This window comes from Eschrichtius robustus, chromosome 18, assembly GCF_028021215.1.
Source record: "Eschrichtius robustus isolate mEscRob2 chromosome 18, mEscRob2.pri, whole genome shotgun sequence".
Lineage (NCBI taxonomy): Eukaryota > Metazoa > Chordata > Mammalia > Artiodactyla > Eschrichtiidae > Eschrichtius > Eschrichtius robustus.
In genome coordinates this window covers 5,891,793-5,907,346 of record NC_090841.1, presented here as the reverse complement: position 1 = coordinate 5,907,346, position 15,554 = coordinate 5,891,793, and the positions used below count along the sequence as shown (strand labels likewise).

The following is a 15,554-nucleotide window of genomic DNA, read 5'->3' as shown; positions in this document are numbered from 1 at the left end:
CTCTTTCAGATTTTTCATCATTAATGTATAGGAATGCAAGAGATTTCTGTGCATTAATTTTGTATCCTGCTACTTTACTAAATTCATTGATTAGCTCTAGTAGTTTTCTGGTAGCCTCTTTAGGATTCTCTATGTATAGTATCATGTCATCTGCAAACAATGACAGTTTTACTTCTTCTTTTCCGATTTGGATTTCTTTTATTTCTTTTTCTTCTCTGATTGCTGTGGCTAAAACTTCCAAAACTATGTTGAATAATAGTGGTGAGAGTGGGCAACCTTATCTTGTTCCTGATCTTAGTGGAAATGGTTTCAGTTCTTCACCATTGAGAACGATGTTGGCTGTGGGTTCGTTATATATGGTCTTTATTATGCTGAGGTAAGTTCCCTCTATGCCTACTTTAATAAATGGAGGGTTTTTATCATAAATGGGTGTTGAATTTTGTCAAAAGCTTTTTCTGCATCTGTTGGGATGATCGTATGGTTTTTCTCCTTCAATTTGTTAATATGGTTTATCACACTGATTGATTTGCATATATTGAAGAATCCTTGCATTCCTGGGATAAACCCCACTTGATCATGGTGTATGATCCTTTTAATGTGCTGTTGGATTCTGTTTGCTAATATTTTGTTGAGGATTTTTGCATCTATTTATTTTTTAAATTAAAAAACAATTTTTAAAGAATGGTGGTTTTTTAAAAAAATTATTTATTTATTTATTTATTTGGTTGCACCAGGTCTTAGTTGCAGCTCGTGGGCTCCTTAGTTGCGGCTCTTGACAGCTCCTTAGTTCTGGCACTTGGGATCCTTAGTTGTGGCTTGCGGGCTTCCTTAGTTGTGGCTCGCTGGCTCCTTAGTTGTGGCATGTGAACTCTTAGTTGCAGCATGCATGTGGGATCTAGTTCCCTGACCAGGGATTGAAGCTGGGCCCCCTGCATTGGGAGCTCAGAGTCGTAACCACTGCACCACCAGGGAAGTCCCTTTTTAAATTAAAAAAAAATGAGACCCCTCCCATTTTTAATTAGACAAACGACCATCCAGAATAAAGACTACACTTTCCAACCTGCCACCCAGCCACGAGTTTTCATGTAACTAAGTACTATTCATGAAGTGTAAGCAGGTGTGGTGTCACTTCCTTGAAGTGTCATTCAAGAAAAGGGGATGGTATTCATTTTTTATTGCTGCAAAGACAAATTACTACATAGTAGCACAGAATAAGAAAAATGTATGCTCAGTTTCTGGAGGTCAAGAGCCCCCCTTTGGCTCAGCAGGTTTATCTGCTCTGGGTTTCACAAGGTCAAAATCAAGTTGCTGGCCAGCTGAGCTCTGCTAGGGAGGCTCTGGGAAGAACTTGGGTTGCTGGCAGAATCCAGGTCCTGTGGTTGTAGGACTGAGGTCACCATTTCCTTGCCGACTGTCACCTGGAGGCATCCCTTAGCTCCTGGAGGCCTCTCTCCAGTCCTGGCACGTGGGTCCTGCATCCCAGAGCTGGTAATGGCACCTGGAACCCTCTCACACACAGAATCTCTCTGACTTTTCCTTCTACTGAGCTCTTGGATTCCGGCTGGAGAAAGTTTTCTGCTCTTAAGGGTTTGCATGATTAGATTGGGCCCACCAGATAATCCAGGATTAAGTTAAGTTAAGGTCCCCAACTTCACTACATCTGTAAAGTCCTTTTTGTCCTATAACAGAACATACCCACAGGTTCAAGGGATTATGAGGTGGACATCTTTCAGGGATCAATATTCCACCCATCAGAGGGGCCTACCCTTCTTCCTTTGTTTCTTCCCTCCTGCTGCTTAGAAAGTGGGTGTCATAGCTGGAGTGCCCTATGGGACCGTGAAATGAGGGGCAAATTTAGGGGTAGCAGAAAGGGAAGTCAAAGTAACCTGGGCCCCAGGCAATTCTGAAGCAATATTCCAGTCCTGAATCATCTGCCTCCAGACTTCTGTGTAGGAGAGAAATTAACTTCACTCTTCAGCCTCTGCTATTTGGGGTTTCCAGTAGTCACAGCCAAACCTAACCACACAGTAACATCTAAGGAGATGACTTATTAAGGAGGTCTGGGACAATCACCTATTTTGGGGAGCCTATGGACCCCTAAACAAATTCCACTTTGTAAAGAGACTTTCTATCTTTGGTCAACAGACAATCCCTAAATTAGTTCAAACATGTGTACCTTTCATATAAAGCTAGTTGAATTGGGGCATCAGTGCTGTGTGAAGTGAAACTTCAGCATGACTGGCTTTGCCTCTTTATTTGATAGAGTTAGTAGTTTATTTTTGCTCCTGCTTGGTCAGCACCAATGTGGTTTTTCATCCCAGACACTCTTGTGAAGATCCAGGACAAGACCTAGCTACCCCCATCAGAGGGAGGATCTGAGGACCCAGACAAAAGGGCACACATTCATTTTGTGTCACTTGTTGTCACCTCTGAGGTCTTCTGAGCAGAGTGCTGTCCTTGCTCTAGTGAGATGAGAAAGACCTCAGTTTCTGGAGGAACCATCCCACCCACCCATGTATGCACTCTTACATACATTATTTTATTTAACCCTCACACAATCACATGAGATTGCATTATCGGTAATTCACAGGCGAGTAGACAGGCTCAAAGGGATTAAGTTATTTGCCCTTGTTCAGAAGAGCCATAAATAGTGGATGCAGAAGGAGAAGTTAAACCCTTCCCAGAGCGCTGAGAACCAGCACTGTTAATTTCTGTATTTGTCCAGAGATCCTCCCCTCTCTTCTCCACTGGATCTCAGGACAACAGGTGTCATGAAAGTTGGCTTGTGCTTTACAAAGTCTGTGTGTTTGTGTGTCTCCTCATCTAGAGGAGAAATAATCTGTACTTCTGGTCTAGAAAATTAGACTTTCAACATTAAATTAAAATAAACCTTGCATTTATTTATTGCAATAAATTCAATTGTACATTATTTTCAATTTGTTTTTAAATCTTGGAGATTATTTTGTACATTTTATTGTGTTTCTAGAACTACTGAAGTGGAAATAGTTCCATGTAATATATCAATTTCAAATTGGCAGTATATCCAGACATATCCAGATGTGTAAAACTCCTGAATTTTTTAGAGCATGTATAAGTAGGAGAAATGATTTTTCAAACTCTCATTACCTTGGACATAAGACTAATTGAGAATTCAGGAAAATATTAGAATTTATTCAAATGATATAAATTACAGCAAAAACACTGTTACAATTTTGAATGTGTAATTATGACTAGATGTGAGAGTTCAGTGTATTCTGTAATGCAGACAAGAATCTTGACTGTATGCTGATGAAACAGCATATATATAAGGTGTCTATATGTTCTGTGTTTAGGGAGAGACTACACAATTCAACTTGAAAGTGAATTATAAAATATTGCTTAAGGCTAGAGCTATCTATGCTTTCAAAAGCCATAGCATTTCACTTATAGAGAAAAATAATTTTAGTTAAAAAGGAATAAAATTTTATTGTCCATTCTATCTCATGATATATAAATGCAGCATACTTTAATATGGGAACCTGGCATTGACAGGTAATCACTAGGTAGCCTAAAAGACCTGTATCAGTCACTTTCACTCTCTAAACAGCTACTGGTAGCTACTATTTGTAGAGCTTGACCTCTTCTTCCTACTCGGAGTCACCCGCAGATCCTTTCCCCGCAGCTGTCCACAAGCTCCTACAAGCTGTCCACATGTAGCAATTTCCTGAAGGCTGGCTGCCAGCTGAGTGGCTCCATCACTCCCAGTTCTTTTTCAGGGAAGCCTTTCTGCTTCCTGCTGCCCTGCCTCAGTTTCCCATTAGATTTATTGCTCCCCCATCTAGCTTGTCAGAATGGCTTTGAGTAAAATTTGATTTAGTGTTAACCCAGAACTTCCCTCTTCTGACCCTTCTAAGTACTTGATTTTCAGGAGGGTTTCTAGGTGATGCTGTTGAAGTACGAAATACCTCAGTTGTGAACTTTTTTCTTAGAAAAACAATTTTAATTCCTTATGCAATCGTGCAATACTTCAGCCATCAGCCAGCTTCTACCAAAGTTCCAACTTGTGTTCTTCTGAAGACAGCTTTTCCTGCCTGCAAACACTGTGTCAACACAAAGAATTGAGACAGTTACCTGAGTGGACAGTTTTCCTCAGCAGCAATGTCATCAGGCACTTGGGAGATGGCTGTGCTGGGCGGGGAAATAAAAAGAGGATATAGTAAGGTGTCCGTGGTTCCTACCTACACAGTGGTCGTTGTCACCACTGCCATCCACATAAGACATACCCTAAACGCATGCACACAAATGCACACAGGCCAACAAACAAAACCAGACACCCGAAGATAGACTCACCCTAAGACACACCCACACCTACATAGAAACCCAGATCTGGGGAGAAAGAGAAGGAGGAAGAGAATGGGAATGGAGGAACAGGCAGACTTCACCGACTGGAAAGAGCAGTGCCATACGTAGATTTCATTGAAACTTAAGTGCATTGAACGGAACCAGTTGAAGGAGAGGATATGGAGAGAGCGACGGCGCTGGACGCAGGGCCAAGATTAATCTGGGAAATCAAAGCAGCCTTTGTGGTTCAAAAGGAGAAATTTGGGGAACCTGACTCCTATGGACTCTGATTAATTCACCGATAATCAGTCCAATCTCCGACTGTGACGACCATCAGGCAAGCAACTGTACGGCTTCCACAGGTGTCCGGCCCAGAGAGTAAGAGCCCAGTAAACCTTGCTGGATGCATTCAGGCGCCAGTCTCGGATCGATCGAAAGGGGCAAGTGAATTGCAGATGCCAAACCGGTTGAAAACAATAGGCAGGACCTGAAATCACCAACAACCCAGATGTCGTTATTGCGTGGTATGAATTTGGCTTTTAAGGTGAGAACGTCTTCGAGTAACCGTAAGCAAAACTACAGGAAGGACTTTATCGCGAAAGAAAAGGGGAATTTGTCGGGCTCTGTTGCGGACACCATGAGACCCGACGCTGTGCACGAGGAGGCCCGGGGTCCTGGACCCCGGCTGCGGCTCCCCGTGGCTCCTGGTGTTGGATGTGCGTGTGTGGCGCGGAGCCCGCGCGGGATCTCCCGAATCCCGGGACTACAGTCGTGGGCTGAGCCAGGACAGTGCTGCAGCCGCCTGGTCTGGGCGCGCCATCGGCGCCCGGCGGCGCTCCACGATCGTACCCCATCGCGGAGGGAAGATTCCGGGAGGAACGGTGGGGTTCGTGGTCCAGCGGGGATGCCCTTCGCGCGGTGGCGGACGTGGAGGCGCGGGCGGCGAGTCGGCGATGCTGCGGCGCTCGGGCCGGCGCGCGCTCGCAGCGGCTGCGCTCTGCGTTGGCCGAAGCCCCGTCTCCCTCCGCGCCGAGGCCACTTTCCCGGCGTGCGCGGTGTGCGCGGTGTGCGTCCGTTCACGGAGGGCGAGGAGTGCGTCGTGCCCGAGGAGCAGAGGGAGGCTGGCAGCCGCACAGCGGAGGTGGGTACCGCGGTCACCTCGGGTTCCGGCGCCCGGCGGTCGCTTGAGTGGCCGAAAGAGGCCGGGCCGGCTGATTTGTTTCGGGCTCCAGGGAGGTCTCGCTGTTCAGGACGCCTCACTCGAGGGTCTGGGCCGCGCGCGTGGGCTCGGCTGGCAGGTCCGAGCGCCCCGGCGCCCCGTCGGCCGAGGGTGGCCGCGCAGACTCGGAGACGCGCACGTCCAGCCGCACGCGGGTCGCCCGGGGGGGCCTGACCTGGACCCAGAGGCCGGAGGGTCGGGACTACGCGCTCCGTCCCGCTTCGGGTGAGGCCCCGCGTGGCTCCGGCCCAGGCCCCGCGTGGCTCCGGCCCGAGCTCGGTCGCCCTCCTTCCTCTCTTCCGGGCCCATCTGGCGAGCCGGGCTCCGCTCTCCGCCGCCTCCCTGGGTCTCCCTGGGAGGCCGGCCTCTAATGGCAACTACATTTCGCCGCCGCCACCACGTGTCCTGGCGACTGTGCGCCAGGCCCGGTAATCAACTTGAAGGACATCATCTCATTTCGTCCTTGTGCTGAGCCCATTTTATGGAAGGGGAAACGGAGAATTCAGGGATTTGTTCCAGGGCCCGCGTACTTAAGGGGTGGGGGTAAGCGAAAGCCGGGCCTCTTCTGCGCGGAGGCACCAGCCCCGGCTGCCGGGTCCCCAGCCTAGCAGAGCGGCAGAGCCGCACGCCGGCCGGCGTCAGACCGCGCCCTCCGCCGCCGAGCCCGGCCCCGGGCGGCCCGCGCCTCTTCTCCTCGGGTTGGCGAACCCTGGAACCCCCAGCGGGGAAGCTGCGGCGCGCGGTTGGGCCGGGAGCCTCGGAGAGGGCGGCGGCTTCCGCGTGGAGCCCTGAAGACCTCCTTGGCCTCCGAGGACAAGCCTCCGCACCTCCAGCAACCGGGCGGCCGAGCTCCAGCAGGTCCCCCCTCCACCCCACAGCATCAGCTTCCCTGGTGTCAGATGAGGACAGCCTCTCCTGGTGAAGGATGTTGTGGGCAGTCTATTTATGAGGAAGGGCGGCGTAAAACTAGGCCGCGCTCAGTAAAGATCAGTGGTTATATGGACAAGAGGAGGTTTGTCGAAGGAGAGGGGCTGCAGGAGACTCGGGAAATCTCTGCAGCTGTGATTCCCCAGCTGCTTCCGAACATGATGATGATAATAAAGCAACTAATATTTGTGGAGGGATAACTACTTTCTAGATACTGAATTAAGCGCTTTACATGTATTCTTTGGTTTAAACCTCACAACTCTATGAGGTAGTATCCACTTTCACTTTACGGATGAGAAAACCGAGGCAGGGGGAAGTGGAGCAATTTTATCAGGGTCACGGCTGGTATTTGAGGGACCCGAGGTCTGAACGCAGTCTTGCTAGACTCCAGAGCCTGGGCAGGCGTGGAGAGGCTGCAGGGGCTCACAGCTCTCCGCAGCTGTGAGACGTCTCACTGATGAGGAAGTTCTCCTTTCTGATCCACAGAACCTTTTATTCGGAGGGGCGTTATGACTCGATTTCTCTCTCTCAAGAAAACCCCACAAAAAACAAAAAACAATAACAACAAAAACCAAAATGCAGAAGCAAAAACCACCAACAAAGCAAAAACAAACCCTGCATCTCTTTGCAAAAGAAGATAATAGCGGCGACTCTTGGGAGTGAGCCGTCGTCTCGGAACCGGTGGGAGCGCTGGGGAGGCGCCTTCAGGCGCGCACTGGCGCTGTGCTGCCCGTCCAAGGGCCGCGGGGAGGAGCAGGGTGGCCCGGAGGTGGGAAGCCCACTAAGTCGGGGCCTGTGTGCCCCTAACACAAGACACTCTTGGCCCTCGGGCTCCAGGGGTGGAAACTCATCCAGAGCAACACTTCCTTCCGAGGAGCCCCCGAAAAAGGCCTCGCCTGGACGGCCGCTGTGGGCGTTTCTCTGCCCCCCTCGGTGTGGTGCGGTGCAGTGCGGGGCAGAGTGGCAGCTCTGGCTCTGCACTTACTCATCGACAGCCCGCCACACTCCGAACTCCCCATGCCTATGGGCTCTATTGCCTAAGAAATTGATTCATTTTCAGAAGTGACTCCTAAATTTACAATGAAACAAAACAAAACACCCGAAAATCCACCTGCTGATATGCTTTCCCAACCTAACACCCAAACGTGGTGTCTAACCAGGTTTTCCCTGGTTAGTGCCAAAAAAAAAAAAAATGCTGCTTTAATTTTTTAAATGAATTGGAATCATTGCACCGCAAGAAGGGTTTGATACAAAGCAAGCGGAATCAGTTTTCTTCTCTTTCCACATTACCTGTATTTATTAAGCGTTTTCCACAAACATCACCTGAACACAAGGCCCAGACCCTGAAACAAGCAACTGACCTGGAAACCACAAACCTGTTTGTAAAGAACTGTTAGGTAATTTAAAAACTTTAAATAAAAATAACGATCTTGCCTCGAATTCCCCAACCACATACATTTTCATCATTTCTAAGGATGTGGAAGTCATACTCTGTGGATAGTTTCCAAGGTGGGTCAGGCCACCCTGATTGTGTCCACACAGTCTTCCCTGCCCTGAGATCAGGAACCAAATCCCCATCTGGAATAGAAAGCTCCAAATATCTTCGGTGTAGTGATTGCTCAGGGGCCGTCTTTCTTCCCCAAAACCTTCGCTCCAGGCCCATCTCCCCTTGCCGTCTCTGGGAGTTTTGGCACAAAGGGGTGTCCAGCAATGCTGCCGCTGCCCCTGCACCCCAGCCCTGCCACCGCCCAGCCACGCTTGCAAGATGTTCTTTTCTTCAGAGGAAAGAGGTGGAGGCTGAAGGATGTGCGCTGGTGAAGGATGTGGTTCCGCTAAAAGGATTAAAAAAGAAGAAGAGGAGAAGGAGGAATGATTCTATTCCATGGGCATTGATGTCACTAGGTCTTTGAAACTTCAGATGTTTCCTTTCGGTTATTTCTAAACGTTAAGGCAGAGGCTGGAGTAAAAACGGCTCTGTTCCCCGGGCAGGTTGCGGCGCTCCGTCCAGTTTGCCTGCTGTGTTGGGGACGGTTCCAGTTTGTATAGTTTCTGTTGTCTTTTGAAGAGCCGGCTTCTCTAAAGAGGTCCACGGTTCTGGAGTGATGGCACCTGCACGGCAGCACAGACGTTGCCCATCCAACAGTATCACCCAAAGAGGCCCCGGATATTTCAGAAAACGTCTCTTCTCCTTCCAGAAGGTGGGCCAGCGTCTCCCCACCGCGCCCCAGTTGGCACTAGGCGCCTCAGAGCCCGGGCTCTCCCCTCCAGTCTGGGGTGGGCCGCTCAGCTCCTGCCCCAGCGAACGGCCTGGACCGGTGGTCACAGCCGGGGTCCTCGGTCCGCCCCTCCCTCCTTTGCGAGTGGTTGATGCCACCCGGCAGGGAGGAGCCCCATCTCTCACCGAGATTCTGGCGGTCGCAGAGGCGCCACACTGGAAGGCTGAGGCGACGCGCTAAGGCCAGGCGGCAGGCGGCCCTCTCGGGCGGCGGCGGGGACCGCGGGCGGCACAGCACCCCCGGGGGGCGGCGGGGGCGGCAGCGCCAGCAGCTCCTCGCCCGAGGTCACCGCGCAGTCCTGCTCGGGCTCCGCGTCCCTGCCGCCCGCGGCCACGGTGCCGCCGCTGCGCTTCTTGTCCTCCTCCTTTTTCCACTTCATCCGGCGGTTTTGGAACCAGATCTTGATGTGTCTCTCGGTCAAGTTCAGCATGACGGCCAGCTCCACCCGGCGCGGCCTGGAGATGTATTTGTTGAACAGGAACTCCTTCTCCAGCTCCAGCAGCTGCGCGCGAGTGTAAGCGGTGCGCGTCCGCTTGTTCTCCTCCGGCTCCGCTGCGTAGGCACCGCCTGCGGGCGACACAGCACGTGAATGTGGTCCCTGATCCCTGGCTTCTCCTGCCTGTCCCCACCCGTGCAACCCAACCCTTTTGCCCCAATCCTGGGAGCCCTGGCCCCTTCCCAGCCGCTCCGGCCACCGAGCTCAGGCCCTCTATCCGAGAGCCCAGTCTGGGGCACGCAGCCCTTCCCTAGTAACGTTTGCCTTTTCTTGGAGGTCGGAGCTGCATGGGTTCTCTCCGTGGCTCTATCAATGAGTGGTTCTAGAATGTGTTCACTTAACTGCTGTTTGGGTTGGTGCTGATTAAAATGCACATAATAGACATCTAAACCGACTGGATTCTACAAAGGCAAAAAAATATCTTTAATACAGTACTTAAAAAAAAACTTTCTGACGATGACCCACAGTAACAAATACATTTCAAATCATCACCCAGTTCACACACTGATACATATAACTGCCATACCAAAAAATTTAGGACATTAAACCAAACTTTACCACCTATGATGCTATCTAATTTCTCCTATTGTTTACTGTTTCATTAAAAACAAGGTTTCAACCCAGTAAATGGATTTCACGACCGACTGATGGGTGCAACCTTCAGTTTGAAAAACCTTGAGCTAATAAAAATCCCGAGGTTATGACATATATTGTCATATCTGACCATATGTTATCTCTCTATAAAGTTACATTGTTATAGTCAGCCCCAACTTAAGAGCTGGTAAATTCTCTATAATTGTCATTCTAACCTCGGCTGGGCACCTGCCCTAGACGAGAAGGGAAACCATTCTGAGCCCCGGAGAAGGTCACTGTCAACCCCAGCCTCTGTGTCCTGGGCCCCAAATGCTGGCCAAGGCAGGAGGGGAGGCTAGGGAGGGGAGACGCGGGGCCGGATCCCCCCCTGGGGAGCTGAGAGCCCGGCAGGGTAGAGGAGCCCCGGGCCCGGGTGGTGAGGAAGCGACAGCCAGGCCTGGCCTGGTAGATTAGCACCGCTCACCCGGTGTTTGCGGCTGTGTGCCTCCAGGCCCTGATCTTTTCCTTTCTGGGTGACATGACGACTGCGCCCAGGCTGTGGACTCTGGGGGCGGTAAGTTCCAGCGAAACACCGGGAAGAGGCCTAAATCGGCGTGTACGTAGGGCAGAGGTATGTGATATTTCTCCTGCGACTGTTGGCTAGAGTTGAAAAGCTAGTGTGTGTGTTTCTGGAATACAACCCACCAGGGGTTTCCCCCCAGGCCAAAAGGAGGTGCCCAGAAGCCAAGGCAGAGGCTCCGGTCCGAGTCAGCAGAGTCCTGCTCGCTGGGGGCGTCTCTCGGAGTCTGAACACTTCCAAGCCTTCCTTGACTTGGGAGAGAAACGAGGGAGACTTGAACATCTAAAAAGGTCCTCTGCAGTTCGTAAATTCAACCCACAACCTCGCGGGGCTTTGGCCCTTTTTCAGCAGCCTCCCCAAAGCGCTCTGAGAGGCTGCGCAAGGCCCACGAGCCCAGGGGTCCTGTGCATAGGACGAGTTGGCAGGGGGCGAAGGCGTAGGATGGAGGCTGTTGGTGGTTTTGGGAAGACGTCAGGGCCCCCAGTCTGCACTGTTCTCCAAGGCGCAGGGGGCGGCGTTTAGGGGCAAGCCCGCCAGCGAGGCGGCCGCCGTTCATTTCTTAGGGCGAGGATTTTGGAAGTTCCTGTTGTTACTCGTATGCATATCCGATCTACGTATAAAGGCCCTTTGGTCACTTCTTTCTCTCCAGGGGTGTGAAACCCCAGTAGGAGCGGGCAGGCGGGTTCCCAGACCCTTGAAGTTTGGTTCCTTCCAGAGTTTCCGGGGAGGAGGGCCCTGGCCGCGGCAGCATCCTGCAGGCAGCTGCCCGGAGGGCGCCTCCCGCCCCCGACCCCCCCGGCGGGCTGAGCCTGCGCTGGGTCAGAGGGCGCAGGCAAAGGCCCCTCCGACCGCGACCCTCCAGCCCGAGGAAGTCACCCTCCCAGGGTTACCCCATCCCCCCGCAAGGCTGCCGATTTTCCTTCGGGTTTTCCTTTCCGGCTCCTTCGGTCCGCCCGAGCCCAAGCTCCACCGGAGCAGGTGTAACACCCCCGGGAGGTGGGGAAGTTACCCCACCGCAGAAAGCCTTTTTCAGATCCTCCCTCGCGTTCTTCCTGGGGAAGCCGCGAGGAGGGCCGGGGATTCGAGAAACGCGCGCCCCCCAGCCCCCAGCGCGCCGCGGGGAGGGGGCCCGGGCGGGAGGCAGCTCCTGGCAGGAGACTACGGACTGGGAGTCCCGCGCCCACGGCCCAGGGACGCCGTCCTCCCGCCTCCCAAGAATCCCGCATTTGCCAAGGCTCCGAGGCCTTTGGCCGCGGCCGCGCGGGCTGAGTAAGGGTCGTGCGTGGTTTCGTCGGCGGTGGGGAAGATCGCGGCCGAGTTTGGACCCTGTCCTGCCTCAGGACCTGCCCGGTCCCCACACAGCCTTCGCGAGAAAGTGGGGAGAGGCGAGCCCCGGGGACGAGCCCGGATCTCCCCAAGCCCCTCTTGGCTGCGCCAGGGGCAGAGTCGGGCAGGCTAGCCAGACTCGGCGGACGGGGGCCGAGGATTCCCGGGGCGGGGGCGCGGGCACCTCCAGCCTCTTGCCCCTGACTCCCGACTGTTAGTTGGAAGGAAAAGAAAAGCCCACTATTTGCAGTGCAGGTGTGACTAGAAGTGGCTTCGGCACGGAAGCGATAAGATTGTGTGGCGGCGGCACAGGCCGCGCCAGAACTCGCCGCCGGCTCTGGGCCGGGAAGACCTTCCGTTACAGGCCGGCGCCCGGGGCCCCCTGTTTCGCCTGTGCCAGAGGGCATCTCCTTCCTCGAACTGACTGGCAGGGACGCAGCGCGGGGAGAGCCCGTCAAACACTTTCGTTGGTTCAAAAGTGAATGAGCATCGCAGACGCCTCTCCCAGCTGCTCGGCTTTGAGGGTGAGCGACCAGTCCTCGGCCCTGCGGTGACCCCCCAGCCCCGGCCGCTGGACCCCTTTGCACGCTTGGGTACAGTTTTCCTTCCCTGCTTTCCTGCACCTACGTAGTGCCCCTGAGGCGGCCTGGCTCTCTTTACTGGAGCCGCCCGCGGGGCTTGGGGGCGGTGCTCAAGGCGAGAAGGGGCCCGGGGCTCCGAAGGCGCGCTCCGGCCGGGTCGGGAGCATCCCAGAGCCCTGCTCGGCGCCCTCGACGCGCACTCCCCGGAGTCCTGGGCGGGCGGACCCCCAGCTGGGGGAGGATTGGAGGGTCCGAAGCCTTGAGCTCGGCCAGGCCTAGGCTCGCAGGGAGCGCGCGGGCTCCTGGAGTTCAGCGGACAGGGAAGGAAGGACTTTAAGCTGCCAGGAAGAGAGCTGAGTGGGAAAGACGCTCCAAATTGGACCAGAAAAGCGCTTCTTTGCAAAATGGCCTTGTTAGCTCCCTGTATGCTTTAGTCCGACTCTAGGTTATCCGTAGGGGCTGGGGACGCAAACTGGGAGAGAGTCCTGGGAAGCGCTTGGAGTTAGGGGCAGCCGGGCTGAGAGCGGGTGAGGACAAAGCGGGCGGGAGCCAGGCTTACCTGCCCACTGGCCTTTCCACGCGTGAGCCTTGGTAGACTTCATCCACGGGAAAGGCAGCTGGACGCGGCAGGGCTCCTCCAGGGCGCCCGGCTCAGCTCCATCCGGGAAGGGCCCGGCCGGCGGGCGGGGGAGCGCGAGCTGAGCCGGGAGGTGGTGGTGGAGGTGCGCCACCGCGGGGTCTTCGGCAAGCGGGGGCACCTCGTACGGGGAGATGTCCGGGGGGCTGCCCTGCTCCAGCGCGCCCAGGGCGCCGGGGAATGGAGGCGGCAGCGGCGGGGGCTGGCGGCCCATGTAGAGGCACGCAGGGGGGCTGGCGCTGAACTCTGGCGCCGGGCCCCGCTGGAACGCGCAAGGGTCCTTGTACAGCTGCGTGGCCGCGTAGTACTGCTCCTCGCCATTCATGGCTGCCGCCCGGCCTTGGGGACCAGGAGAAGGGGGCTGGAGCCAGGGACTTGGAGCTGTGCGGCGCTCCCACTCCCGGAGCCACCCCTGCAGCTTTGACAGCTCGGCACCGCTCGGAGAGGTGACCCGGTGCCGGCGGGACGGGCGGGCGGCCGCGGCGCCATAGGCTCCGCTGTGCCCCACGTGGCTCAGCCTGAGGCCATTATTGGCCTGGCTGGCTGCCTTAAGAAGCCGGGCCCAGGTACCCACGAGCGCCTGAACGTTTCAGTTTTCTCTCTCAGCAGAGTTTACTACACCTGTATGTGCAGCTGGCAGTACTCGCCAAAGTGGGGCACGAATGAAATTATTAGACCTTCTGTTCATTTATAGAAACATATTTTCCTCATACGTTAAACAGTCTATTTTCCTTGTATGTTTGATAATGTACCTATTAGTTCACTGGTATAATTTATAAATATACATCTGTTGCGGTTGTACACAGACTTTTAAAAAATTGTTAGGGAATACGATCAAAAAAATTTGCGGACCCCAGCTCTACAGGTCGGAAGCAGTTGGTTCTATTTTATTTATGAAACTTGTACACAACCACGAGTGATGTCAGTGAACTGACACATAAAGATCCAGGATTCGCAGTATGTTTTTGCCTATGGCTGTGCTTCGGGGATTTCTGGAGTGTAAACTATAACTTCAGAAGCATTCACAGTGGCTTCTAAATTTTTTAAAAGGGAAAGGCATTATTAATTTTTGATTTTGGGAAATTGGGGCTCATTTGGCCAGCTCAGAATGCAGGTTCCTAGAGTGGCAAGGGGGAAAAGAAGTAGCGTCCCCTCTTGTGTCTGGGAGGCGGGGGCAGGGGGTTGGCACCCGGTTTCCAGATCCTTGATGGCTCCCCACGGATCCCGAGACCTGGCCGGAGTCCGTCAGCTGCAGAACATCGATTCCCGCGTCCGACTGAAACAAAGCAGGCCTGGGAGAGGAGCGTTCAGAAAAGAAATAAAAGCGCAGTGTTTTTATGACAATGTCAGTGTTTGGCTCCCACCGATTCGGTAACTTCTGGGCCCTCTGGGGTCCTCACTGAATAGAGACGCTTTTTCAGATCCAGTGGTGAAGACGGACTGTCTCCGGGTCGCGTTGGCACATAACCTCGGACCCAGGCAGGATCAACGCCGCCGACCGGTTCGCCTTAGGCGTCCTGCCGAAGTGACCACAGTCCTCGAACCGCCACGAGGGTTTTAGAAAAACTGGACACCATTGCAGAAAAGCCTGGGCAAGAGGGATCGTGAACCACAAGGAACCAGCAAGAGGAAATCACTGCACTGACTTTCCTAAACTGCAAACTACATCCAGTCCTTTACGAGGTAGATTTAATATGTTTCCTCCTGGTGGAAATATACGAATGCATACGGGTTGAGTGCGCTACCCTGAAATACGCCTCGTTTTCATTAAAAAGCAAAAGCTACTTGGGAATCTGGACTTCTCTGCAGATTCCTTCTCTTGTGAGATGCTGGTGCCGTGTCAACATCTGTGTTGGGATGAGCGCTGGGCACCGAGTGGTCCGCGCGATGGTGGGGACGCGCGCAGCTCCGGGGATCGTCGGAGCGCCGGCTCTCGCCAAAGGGCAGGCTGAGAGCGGCCGGGCAGCGGGGGAAGTTCCGGCGATTTCTTCAGGGAAAAGGGCCACCTGCAGTCCGAGGGGGCCAGGGAGCGAAAGGCCGTGGGACCCGCGCACCTAATCTCTCCGCACCCGCGTCAATGAGTCCATTGTTCGCGGCGTCCGCGGAGGACCCGCTATCACCGGCCGCGAGCGACCACATCGATCAGGAGGGCAGGGCTGGAGGGGGGTTGCCGGGCCGCGGCGTGTTGACCCTCGGAGATAATCTGCGGAGTCGCCGCGGGTTGACTTGGCGACGTGGTTATGAGCGGGCGGCAGCACCGCTTGGGACAAAGATCGGCCACCTTTCCCCCTCCCCCTCTCTTTCTTCCTCTCGCTCGCCCCCTCGGCGGTCCCTCTGCTAGGGCGCTCCAGCAGCCCCCTCCTCCCCCTCCGCTGCTGCGGCCTCGCCCGCCCCCTCCCCCCAGATCCAGAGTGTTTACTTTGCACTTCTCGTCTAATTGCACATTTCTGTAAATTGGTCTCCATTTCGATGCTTCATTTGCTCCCATTTAATATTTTTGCTCGGCCCTGCAGAAAGAAAAGGGGCACTCAGCAGAAAGCAAATCCGCCCCCTGCGCGCGCTGGCAAAATCCGGGAACCCCGGGCTGAACCACGACAACCACGACAACACGCGGGGGAG

General features: G+C 54.2%; 1 protein-coding gene across 1 annotated transcript; it reads right to left on the bottom strand.

Moving 5' to 3' along the window:
• Positions 1–8,863: 8,863 nt before the first annotated feature.
• PDX1 (pancreatic and duodenal homeobox 1) lies at positions 8,864–13,260 on the bottom strand. The gene is made up of 2 exons (XM_068526768.1): positions 12,858–13,260; positions 8,864–9,309 (listed from the first exon to the last, which is right to left on the bottom strand). Exons 1-2 carry the CDS (start codon positions 13,258–13,260, stop codon positions 8,864–8,866), a joined length of 849 nt encoding a protein of 282 aa, XP_068382869.1.
• Between the last annotated feature and the right edge of the window lie 2,294 nt (positions 13,261–15,554).